The sequence below is a fragment of the Arachis ipaensis genome, chromosome B9 (genome assembly GCF_059453495.1).
Source record: "Arachis ipaensis isolate K30076 ecotype BB chromosome B9, ASM5945349v1, whole genome shotgun sequence".
NCBI classification, from domain to species: domain Eukaryota; kingdom Viridiplantae; phylum Streptophyta; class Magnoliopsida; order Fabales; family Fabaceae; genus Arachis; species Arachis ipaensis.
In genome coordinates, this window is record NC_142444.1 from 156998217 (window position 1) to 157011420 (window position 13204).

At 31.3% G+C, this 13204-nt stretch overlaps 1 protein-coding gene across 1 annotated transcript; it reads right to left on the reverse strand.

Annotated features, from left to right (window-relative positions):
* Positions 1–7597: 7597 nt before the first annotated feature.
* On the reverse strand, positions 7598–12086 carry ARG1 (Chaperone DnaJ-domain superfamily protein). The gene is made up of 11 exons (XM_021111078.2): positions 11352–12086; positions 10674–10797; positions 10012–10094; positions 9820–9931; positions 9632–9736; positions 9470–9520; positions 9153–9242; positions 8956–9064; positions 8707–8855; positions 8572–8625; positions 7598–8175 (listed from the first exon to the last, which is right to left on the reverse strand). The coding sequence occupies exons 1-11, from the start codon at positions 11480–11482 to the stop codon at positions 7939–7941; spliced, it is 1245 nt and encodes a 414-aa protein (XP_020966737.2). The 5' UTR covers positions 11483–12086; the 3' UTR covers positions 7598–7938.
* Positions 12087–13204: the final 1118 nt, after the last annotated feature.

Sequence of the window (13204 nt, forward strand, 5' to 3'; positions counted from 1 at the left end):
CAACCCTTTTGGGTTGGGCCTTTTTACTTGGATCCTGAGCCTTAGCGTTGGGAAATACATAAAAATCTAAAATATTCATTAAAAAAAAAGTGTTAAAATAGTGTATGGTAAATTGAGTATAAGAGCGTTCAGGGTGTGGGTTCACAAAACTTAGGGATTGTGTCCCCACCATTACCCGTTGATGATGATGAATTATTGTTTATGATGTTTGCGTGATTGACGTTGAAATGCATAATTTTCAATTGGTTTGCTAGCTTTGGGAGAGATCTATCCGAATCTTACTAACTACGAGAGTGAGAGAGCTTTCTATACTCTTGTAGTCTCCCACTTAATTAAAAACCATAATTATTAATCATCATCATAATGCCTTGCCAATATTCATCATACAAATTTACAAAATAAAAAAATAATAATAATCAACATCAACAAAGTAATAAAGCCTTATTCAATTATCAAGTCTTCGTCTCAACTCCTAATGTGACCCACCTTGTCCCCCCTTCTAGGGTCTGTTTTTTTCAAAGCCCTCCTAAATTAGTCAAAATTTTTCATTGGAAGAAAATAAAAATCTTAGATTTCCTTAATATATAGATAGATCACTTTTGGAGTGAAAGGTGAATTTTATGTTGAGCCGATTATTATTAGTGATCATTAGCAAAATCTACTTCAAATGCCAAATCAATTCTGCCCAAAAAATAAAATGAAAAAAAAAATTAAGTACTTTGTCTCGAACTATCATAATAGAAATTACTTTACTACTATATATTGTAATTATAATTATTAATTAAACACAATAATGACCCGCTTATTTAGATTATTCAACATACTTTATTCATGACAACTAAACCGCCAATATTTACGATTAGTTTTGGGCTTTCTTTTTTTTTTTTAATCAAAGATATGAGACTCGAATCCGCAACCTCTTAATTGAGTATGGAGAGACTATGTCATTTGAGCTATTACTCATTCGCAGTTTTGGGTTTCCTTGACCTTCATTAATTCACGCTATTTTATTTTTAATTGATTCTTCTCAATATTAAACCGTCTTTTTTTTTTCCAGCAATAAGACAAAATTAAGTCCCAAAGCATCAAATCTTGAATATTCTCACTCTCAACCTTATTTCTGCGTTCAATTTCGTGCTTGAGTGTTCTATTAAAATTTCTACTCAATTTGCGTAAACATGTTGAAAAAATGCAATTTTCTATAATAATGCTCATTCAATTTATTATGCCTTATTATGCTGGGCTTCAATAATTAAATCCCATAAAATTGTATCGAAAATACCCTAATGAACTCTAAAATCAATTATTGCTCCATTGTCAATCAGGTTGACCCATTATGATACCTTCATCTTCATTATATTCAACTAGACTTATATGTATGTATAAAATAATGATCAGCAATTAGGTCTGGAGATCACTTCCTTTAATTATTCTATTCTATTCATCTTTCTTCATTTATTTAAGAGAAAGTTTCCTGTAATTTCTGTTCGGATATAAAAGGACTTTAGCCCCTCGAATAAGAAATATCTTGCATATAGTACTATTAATATATTCAAAAATATTTAGAAGATAATAAAATTAAATCAACTCAAAACAGCTTAAAAATATTTTATTTTGTATAATTTAATTATTGTTTAATTTATTTTATATTTTTTAACTATTACCAGATAATTGAATAATATTAAATATAATAATAATTATAAATATTACACATATAAGTTTATAAATATTAAATTAAACAAAAATAACTTTAAATTATTATTTTCCTAGCATAATATCCATAATATATTATAGTGGATTGCTTAAACGTCGAGTGTCTTTTACAAAGTTCATTTTAAGATGGTTGAATTTTATTTATTTGTTCAAAAAGGTAAAAACTCGATCTATATATAAATGCTGATAAGCTTTTATAAACCTGGAGTTGTGAAAGAAAAATAATAAATGGTTATATAGTACTATATACTACACCTAACAAAAAGCTTTGTGCTTTATATATATATATATGCAGATCCAACAATGATACGATATTTCAAGTTGCAAAAACCAGAATTGGACCACTCCCACTTCAATCGCACTATATATAATGCTAAAGGAATCAGCTCAGCTTAACACTAACATCACAGAAAACATATATGTTAATGGAATGGTTAACGATGCGAGTGTGAGAAGCGTATAAAATTAATCCGAGATCAAAAAAAATAAAAAATTTATAAGATAAAAAAATCTATAAACTGAACATTTTAAAATTTTAAATTAGATACAGTGTTTTCTCATCTTATATTTTATCACTTGTTTCCGTCTCAAATTTCTCTAATAATCAAAACCTCTCTATGGTGGTCGAACAGGAATTTATGGTCTCATTCATCATAAAAGAAGATGAAATATAATATGAATGGCGGTGTTCTCTTAATTAGAGCAATCACTACTACTTGTAATTGGGACCACTAATGACTAGTGAATACTGAATAGTATCAACCGGTACCAATATTTGTCCTTATCCTATATATGTTATTGCCATCTACAAATTAAATGGCTTTAATTTCATTAATTTGTTTTCTAATGCCAAGTATTCCCCTACTTTAATTTCTTTGCTTACAGTATTGTCTGATACCGCATGTACATGTTCCTAGGTCCAATTCATGTATTCTGTCGAAAAAGTTAGTTCATCAACTCATTTTATTTGAGATCATGATTAAACTGTACTCCTCTGTTGTTAACATAATAAAATCATCACATTTTCCATGACTTTGGAAGTTGTATATATATTAAGGTGCTGAACTTATTACCTAACATTATTGGTATGTAGTGCATCCTTTGTGTGACTGATTCATGCATCCACCTAATAAACTTGTGGAATTGTCATAACATGTAGTAGCTAGGGGGGTCAAGTACTTACAGTTTAGGATTTGTGACACCCGAGAAAAATTAAAATAGTGTCCTAGCTAGCTAGCAAGTTAGAGCTATGATTTTATAGATATCTTACTATTAATAATAATTTAAATTTTAAAGCAGTAGTGAAAAGATGTAGACAAATTAAAACGTACAGATTGGGGTAGAAAACAAAAGACGAAGTAGCATGTTGTTATAGGTTGAAAATTCTCAAGGTAGGGCATAGCTAGTAAGAAAGGAAGAATTAATGGCATTGAGAGTAGAGAAGCTAAGGTCATGGTTTGAACATGTAGCTAGGCATATGAACTCAAGTGATATATCTCCGATCCCATGATGGGTGATAAGTGATAACACATGGGAAGCTACACATATGATTGGCTCCACACTAATTTAACAAAACCAAACATAGGTAGGTGCTACCCACATTGGGACCACACATGCAATTGTTGTTGCACTTGTCCCCACATGAACTCTTCAATCTATAGCATGAATGTAAGTTCAAGATAATCAAATATTTGTCTAATCACAACTTTTACAACTCCTATTCATTCTTCACAATTATATGTCTTCTTATTAACACTAAATTTGGGTTTTCACTTTTTTTTTTTTTTGAGAAAAAGATAAATAGGTCTGACTTTTTGTTCCATGAACATTTTCGTTCTTGACTATTGAAAAATACTTTTAAGTCTCTGATTTTCACAAAATTTGGACGGATCAGTCTCTCCGTCAGGGACTAATCCGTCCAAATGCCTCCATCAGAGACTGATCCGTCCAAGTTTTGTGAAGGTCAGAAACTTAAAAGTATTTTTCAATGGTCGGAGACAAAAATGTCTGCGGAGCAAAAAGTCAATGATCTATTTGTCTTTTTTTTTTAAATTTCATCCTTATAAATTGTCTTTCAACTAGTTGTATGTGTGACTTCAATGTCATGAATTTAATAAAGTAATAAAATTAGTCCCAATATATTTATTTTGTTGACAAAGTCAATACAATGTTAATTATTCGACTAATAACTAATTTTTTTAGTAGTTTTTTAAAATCTTTATAGATGACACAATTTAAAAGATGATAACTTTTCACTCAGTTACACTCACAAATTTCATAAGTTTTGATTTGTAACTAAAAACATGTACTATTATTATATTTTATTTATCATTATTATTATTATTATTTTGAGTATCAGTAATATTGTTATCCATGACATAGTTTAGAATAATACAAAAAAGTGTAATTAAAGGATATTTGAATTAATTACCAAAAATTAAAGAAATATAAAACATACTAAAGATGGGAATATTTTTTCCTTTTTATCTAAATAAAATTTACTTTTCTGGAATATTTAATATATAGTTATGCATTTTATTTAATAATTATTTTTATTCTTTAGTTGTATAATTAATCTCTCAAATACCTACTTTAATTTTGCTTAAGTTTTATGAAGACACGTTTTACAAATTGAATGATATTATATTAATGAGTTTAATTTTGATGCACTAACAGTATAAAATATTTTACACAGTCATATAATCACATCCGGATGACTATTCGCGCGGTCAATGTCAAAAGCAGTTATTTTTACTGATGTAACGTTATATAATTAAATGTACGTGTAAAACTACTTTACATTAACAGAACATCAAAATTAAATTCTTATATTAATTTAGTTTTTTTTTTTTTTGGAATTTGTTGGAATGGTTTCCACCATCAATTTTGATAGAAAACCACTTTTGGAGCGGATTAATTATGCTTTCTTTTATTGTTGTTGATTGAGGTGATACCGATATTATCATTTAAGATTTACCAGAATCGTGATTATGGCCCACCAAGTTGTGCTTATGTCAATTGTCAAGTAACAATAACCAATTAAAGTATGAACAATATATAAGAGATTATTAAGCAACATGGTCCTATCATATTAGAACCCCCTTTAACTTTCTAATCATTTTTGTTTCTTTTCGCAACCATTACTTTGGAAGCATCTGAAAAGGATAAAAAAGATAACCCTAATATGACTTAGTTTTCAACTTGGAAATCATTTCCACTAAGAAATGTTCAAATATTTTTTTAAGCACTCCCCAAACAATGTGGGTATGACTCAATTAGCCCCTCCATGTATTCCAAGTGACATTACCTACTTCATTTAATAATTTTATGGGTTATACTACGTGTACACTAAAATCAGCTACCAAACTCAACCACCAATATAAAATACATGTTAAAATATAAATATACATTAAAAATATATTAAACCACACATATATTTATACACAAATATATTAGTGACTGACTGATGTTAGTGGCTGATTTTGGTTTACAAATAACATTTCTCTAATTTTATATCTCAAATTTTTAAACCAATTTGTTGGAGCCTTTGTGGGGCTCTGTGGAGTCACCTTTAAGTCATGTGTAGTTTCTCTCTCTCTCTCTCTTAATGCATTTAACATAACAATTCCTACAATCTAATATAATCTAATCAACTTCAAATAAAGCTAATCTCTAGAATGTCCACATTGATGAAAAGAAAGAGGAAATTAGTAAAATTATAACTTTTAAAAATAAAATTTTTAATTTGAAGTTCCCGTGAACTAATTAAGTTCTAGAGAGAAGGGGAATTTTCATCAATATCGATAGACAAAAACAAGTGGGTGCTTTGCTAAAAAAGTAAGAAACATTTTTTATTAGGCGGCTATGTACATATAAAAAAATCTATATAAAAAATGGTATCAAATTAGTTATCATTCATATATAAATACATATATTATTTTATTTATTTTTAATATATACTATTGCCACTCACATAACATATATAACCCAAAGACATGCATAGGGGACATTTGCGCATGACACGACAAAATCTAACATTAACACCACTCTATCTATCTTATATTATAAAGAAAAAGAGAAGCATTATTGTTGTTGTTAGTATAAAGTTTACTTTGCACGGTAGAGAGAGTTAATGCCACATGGGCACTAAACTGTTTGCATCTATACAAATTTATTTATTTTTCTTCATTGACCACATCACTACTTCACTTATTTTTCCAATTTCGGGTGTTCCAGCTTAGTTTCCTATTTAATTTTCAGCTTCTACATTTAGAAATAGTTTTCTTTAGCAACAATGTTCACGTTGAAACCTAGATTCCAAATGTTCCTACTAGGAAAAGTATGCATGTTTTTTCTTTTTAAATTTGCAAACTATTTAATAATTAACTTCTCTTTTAGTATTTTTTGTTTATGGATGCATTAATTAATCGAAACATTGGACAACTTTCAATTTTCTGGAACTGTTGTCTTTAACGTAAAGACAAAATTTTATTCAGATTCCTATAGTTAAAATATATTCCTATAACTAATAACACAATTTTAAGTCAATATGAGGCCAATTAAATAAGTTTAAAAATTTCTCGTTATGTAAAAAATTGTGATAAAATAATTGACATGCGAACTTATATATTGTCACTAAACGGGGAAAAAAAAAAAGAAAAAAAGAAAAAAAATACGCTTTACAGCTGCTTGATTCTATCAATAACTTAATTTATAGCTATGCAACGAAGTGTTCTCAAACTATGATAATTTATAAAGATTTCTTTTTTATTGTTTGTTCGAAAAAGAAATTCCTTGTACTCATATATGTTTTCATTATTTTACTCTTGAATATAGTACTGCATGAAGTTCAGTATGGTCACTATATATAGGTATGTATGTATGTATCAGTTACCTTTCAATCAAAAATAAAATAAAATAAAAATGTGAGTTGATATAAGGTGGTGGTTTCGTTGTACAAACATAGCCCAACAAGTTACACAAAATTGCTAGTGGCTGGACTTGGAGTATAGTCTATTTTATTTATTTGTCAGATGCAAATATATGTATGTCTTTCAGTGTGTGTCAAAGTTCACATCAATTCATGGAAAAGTTTGGCTAATTATTGTTCTTGATTCCATATGTTGGTTAGGAATTGAATGAAGGAGAAAAATCAATTAAACCAAGTCAAGGAAGTAAGTAATAAAGAGTGTGAAAAATTAAACACTGTTCAAAGGGTTAGGTAAGACATTCATTATTGGCAAATTACTGAAATGATAGCTGAATAGTATCTTCTAATCAGTCTCCAAAATTTCTTAGGAGTTCAATTTTTAAGACCAATAATCATTTGCTTAAGAAAACTAATTTATAATCTTTGTTCCGGTCTCCAATAAGTACCTACTTCTAAATTTTTATTTGGATTGAGAAAATAGTTAGAATATGTAACTAGTACCTAAGAAAAGGAAATTCACAAACAATATAGAAGGAAAAATAGTTGAATAGAAAAATGCAAAAATTCAGAAGAAACAGTAAGATAGTGATGGGTGAGGTTTGAAGAGCCAGTTCTGTTACTACTAATACCCTTCTCCTACTCCCTTATCCATGGCAGGTTAGTTACAAAATCCATCTTAACCCATAATTCATTCAATTACAGTTAGCTCTCCAATTTCTAATTAGCTTGGTACTAATAGAATTACAGAGAGAGTAAACATGGATTTGTAAAATTATCCTTTGGACTAGTACAATAATAATATTCTGTTTAACAAATACAAAATTATAAAAACAATGTCAGAGATTGAAAGGGAGATTTTTTTTGTCTGGGTCAGGCCAGTTCTCTGGCCCAAGGCCATGTCCAAAAAAAAAAAGAAAGGTGAACATTTTAAGAAGTTCCTAAGAAGAGCAAGGATGGATGAAAGTGATACCTTTTACAAAAATGAATATATGATTACAATATCAAAACTATGTTTGTGTTGAGGAAGCTACAAGGGAATTGGATGATATGAATCTCACTGATGACAAAAATATTGGAAACAATTAAGACTTAAAGAGAGACATATATATAACCTGGAATGCACTAAATACCAACGAACGGCTAACAAAACCAGTTCACAAACCTGGTTAAAAAACCACCAACCAAGAAAAACAAAAATATTCCAGAAGATACACTGCAGGCTGCTGTGTTTGTGGCCATGCCATCATTGACACTCAAGCTGAGATTGATGGAGATAATCACAATCTATCTTCATTTTAAATCAACCGCTTATCAGAGCCCTTAAGATTCAGGTTAAACCATTTCTTCTTGGCCGATTTGTCCTTCCCATCCGACCCTCCATCTTCCCCGGGGCTATCACCTTTGGATTCATCACCAGAAACTTTGCTAGAGCTTCCATTGCTTAAATTACTAGCAGTCCCGCTAACATTGGTTGATTTGACAATCGTGAAGGATGAATGGATGCCGTCTCTTTGTTTCAGAAGCTCATCTACCTGTGCAGCAAATAAGAGTCAACAAGGTTGGAAAAGTGACATAACACAAGTTACATCATATTATAAATTTATACTAGCAAGTGCAAATATTGACTGATGACTAAAATTTTCAATAGGTTTAAGACTAAGAGGATTGAAACTAGAAATTTAATTATATTCTCTCGATAGAAGTCGCTTTTAGAATAAACCACAGAAAAAATGGGTTCACGATTGCTATGGATTATGAATGCTAGCAAGCAGGGTCAGAAATTTGTAATTGATTTAGCTTGCCAAAATTCATCAGATAGATGATCTTTTCAACTTTTAACTAATTCAGGTAAGGGAAACATTATAATTAAAAATTATGCAAGTGGAGCATTTCCAGAAATGCAGTTGTCACTACAGCAAAGAACATACAGATTGTTTTTCTTTTGCATATCTCTCTGTCACTTCCTGGTAGCGAGCCAATGCCTGAAAATCAATTAAGAGACAAAATACTGTAAGGATCTCAAGACAAACCATAAGCCACGATTGAGTAAAGCAAATAGTAACCTTTCTATATTCTGCTTCAAATTGGCGTAGCTCATTCCTCTTTCTTAAAATCTGAGCCTCAATGTCCTTAAGTTTCTGGGTGGTATCTTCATATGATTTTGCACATACTGCCTCAATTGTATAGCTAGCAGTCTTAAAAAAGTTATCCCCTAAACGATAACAAGTTGATTTAGTGTTAATAGATTTTTTGTGTAATAAAAATATCCCTAGAAAGCAAAGAATGATAAAGCAAAAATAAATTATTCAGACCATAAACAGCAAATATATGGGTGCCAGGCTTTAGTTCCGAGACTTCACAAGGTTGAAGACCTTCCAACCTTTTAAAGAAAGCCCCTTCAGGATCCTTGGCCATTGCTAACTGTACCATAGCACTAAAAGTAACCGTCACTTTCAAAAAATCACTTAAAACACAGGAAAAAGGAACGCAATGAAACCTAACTTCATACCGCATTCATGGTTGAATCCATTCTGTACACTTGAAAATGTAAGAAATACATTCCGGCAGATGTCACCTTGCCAGTTTTCTCACTATCTTCCTGTACAGAAAAAAAAATGTATGCAATATTTACTAAATATACATTCAATTGTAATTGCACATGCACTACTTCTATGACTAATTGTAGTATGTGTAATGTACAAATCAACTATGAAAAGCTTAGTACCATGCTTATCGTAATTTCAATTTAGAATCACTTAGTTTGGTAAAATCAGTCTAACAAGGAAAGGAGACTAAATGTAGAAGCATTAAAACAACAAAGATTACCTGCAGTGCTAAACCATAGCCACCATTTGCATCTTGTTCAAAGTAAAGTAACTGAAAAATCAACCTCAAGCATTAAAATCCAATAACATCAACCAATACCAAAAACTGCACCAGATTGACTAACAAAGTTAGAGGGTTGCTATAACAAAGGTACAATGGTACCTTGAATTTGCTTTGTGCAGTTGAAGTAACTCTTATTACAATCCCTGACTCAGCTTGCTCCTCATTTATTGTCACACCAAAAAAGTGAGCACATTGCTTCTCTACCTGCAACTTGCGACATAAGTGGAACAAATACAATACCAAGGCGACTAATATAAAACTCCATTCATCATAAAGAAAGCAGGAACCTTTCCGCTCACTGATGTTCCAATAGGAAGCGGTCTGACTGTAACTGTCCCATTCAGAGCTTCCTCAAGAACATTAGCTGAAATGGTTGTCTTGATAGGGACACCCAGCTTGCTATAATAAAATAGAATAAGAAGCAAAGTGAAGTCAAGTAATTTTCAAAATCAAGCAGCAGCCTTGTACCAAAGTCACACCTGAATAAAGCTGCAAACATTGTGTTGACTGTCCCTAGATTAGACAAGTCAATTTCCATGTCCATGCTATCAGCATCAAGTGCCTGATATGTTTTTGGCAAAATAGCTTAGAGAATGAAAAATATATAGTACATAAAAGCAAAACAATTTCACTTCCAACAAGAAGTATAATACCACTGAAACGTACATTTTTAAGAATTAACATGCAAATAAAAATTATGAATTTATGATGCATAAACAGAATTAACATGCAATTAATGGCAAAGATAATAATTAATAATTACTACCTAAAGGATACAAGTCAGGAAAACAAAAGCAGAACATATGCACATGAACTTTATATGAAAACAAATGGCTTGGACTTCATATTATCCTACATACATGACACGTATAACTTTAGTCAAATGAATCAAGTATAGATATGTAGTACACGTTGCAGGCAAGCAGGGTGAATTGACTCAGTCTCTTTCCTAAGATGTAATGTAGCTTTGAAGATATAACACATCCTTGCAGGTCCAATTTCCAACTTGAGAAAAATAAAATGCCTATATTGCATGCTGTGCGGATAAATATGGATTCCCCCCAATGTCTTGTTGGAAAAGAAAAATAGAAAAAAGAGAAAACAGAGCTCTGCATTCGCATAGGAAAGAAACGAAAGGGACCTCAAATCCTGCACTATCATACTGCCTTCTCTTCTCCGGGTCGGACAAGATACTATAAGAATAAGCAACCTCTTTAAATAGTTCTGACGCTTCAGGATTGCTGGCATTCTTGTCAGGGTGATACCTATCCATCATAGATACATACAATAAGATCCCACATAATTTCATGATTATCAAGGTCATTCCCATTAAATAAAGAACTACAAAAACTCCTTGATTCTACAGGATTCAAATAAAAAACTGACATAAATATCTAAGTAGTGCTTTAATTGATTTGATAGTCCTCTCTGCACTCATGCCCATCTGGGAATTGGTGCAATATACAACATCAAAGGTTATCTAATAAGATAAGAGTCCTCTTCACCACCTTCACATGTTCTTCAATTATTCCCTCGATATTAAGTACTTAAGCTAATGCTTTACATACAAAATCTTCCGGAACAAGAACAAGAAGTAAAAATAACTCTTCCATTTGCAGCCTATCTGAGGAAAATAAATGACTCTAACAGAAAAGGATACAGCACTCTAAAAGCAAGCTAAAACAACAGCTTCATAAACAACCGGAAACTCATACACAAGTATCCACATAAATTCAGCTAAAACAAAAAATCAGTATCACACAACCTAAATGGGATTTCTATATTGAAAACAAAAGGAGGAGTAAAGAAAGAAACGTACTTGAGAGCTAGCTTTCTGTAAGCAGTTTTAATTTCTTGATCGGAAGAGTCCCTTGACACAGACAAAACCTCATATGGGTCACGTCGATTTGCTGGGGTAGACGGTCCTTCCAATTTTGAACCCATCCCCATTAACCAGCCAGTCACTCCCTTTCTCTCTGCCCTCTTCAAACACAGAGCTAAACCCAAAAATGAAAAAAAAAAAAAAAATCACCTTTTAGCCTTCGAACACTATTGTGGCATGTTATTCATCGACCCAAGCGAGAGAATTCAAAATCCAAAGATAGATGAAGGGGGAGCTCCGAGAGAAAGCACGGAATTCAAAAAGTCATTGGATCGAGCATGGTTTATGGTTTCCTCGGAATGGGGGAAAAGTGGAGATTTTGCGAGGTGGGAATTTGGGGATCTAAGGGAAGGTGCGTGAAGGCGAGGTCAATTTGAAATGAAATCGGAAATGGAAAAGAAAAGGGTTGGATTAGGTTTGAATTTTCAGGAAAGAAAAAAAAGAATTGCCTTTGAACTTTGATCGATTTCAGACTCAGCTGCAGGAGGGTCTCCCTTCTCTGATGTAAATGTTTCTACCACTGTAACGCCATCTTCTTTTGCAAATTTTGTTTCTTTTTTAATTTTTATTTTATTTTATTTTATTTTATTTTAAGTCTAGACAAAATTTTAAGATTTTTATTGGACGAAAAATCTACCTGCAGATTATATATTAATTACTCTCTGAATATTTGATCATATTTTGGAGATATACTTTCACTTTATAGTGTCATAAATATTCTTCTTTGTATATTCATTTAATTTTATTTAATAAATTATAAATGACGCTCATGAATAAATTGATATGGCATTGAAGTCCATAGTAGTGGCCATTAAATTCATGAAGTCTCCAAATCTCACTTACTAATTATACATTTTCCTGTGATTACTTGAATTGTTTTCCCCTCCTGAATCATAACTTGAAACAATTCCACCATTAAGTTTTTTTTTTCTTTTTAAGGGGGCAAAAAAAAGAAGAAACGTGCATCAGACATGAGTGCACGAACCTACTAAAGCAAAAACGGTCCATAGTTCATCCACTCACGATGCACCTACAATTTTAGTAGCAATTTTTTTATGGTGCATTGGTGCCACAGTCCCAAAAGAAAAAAGAAATGGTGACTTGGGGGCTGGGGAGCTATGAACTGGTGTTTCTTTACCTATTTTATGAACTGAAATTGCACCATCAAAGGATCCAAATTTTAGACATACATAATGAAATAATAATGATATGTCAATTGTCAACTTATAAATAACATGAAATACTAACATGTTATGATAAAGAGTATTTTTTAGTAAATGATGAAGCGTATTTTTTTTATAAGAAAATACAAAAGAAGATGTCGTATACAATATATTTGTTTTAAAAAATTTAGTTACAATTGTATTTTTTTACAAATTTTTCTTTTGAAATATATATTAATATAACATAAATATAAAAACGGTTAAACCAATATTTTAACAAACTAAATATTTTAGTTTTGGTAAAATAATTAAATAAAGTAATATTTATAAGATGTCAAAATGGTACTTGTTTCGGGGTTACCTGAAATCGGATGATGATTGGACTTGTGTGTGAGGCCCAAGTGTTTTTAAGGAAGGTGGTCTCCGACTTGTTCTTCGTCAGTGAGCCGCTGTTCGAGTTGTGTGTTTGAAAGGGTGGGGGGTGGTACCTGCAAGACACTCCAATGTCTAAGTCAGCAAAGGGTTAAGCAGGTTTAAGTATATTGGAACTTAAGTATACCTGAGGGGTGTCAGTATATTTATAGGTGATGAGCCAAGAACTACCATTGAAGTAGTTCCACCTTTAAT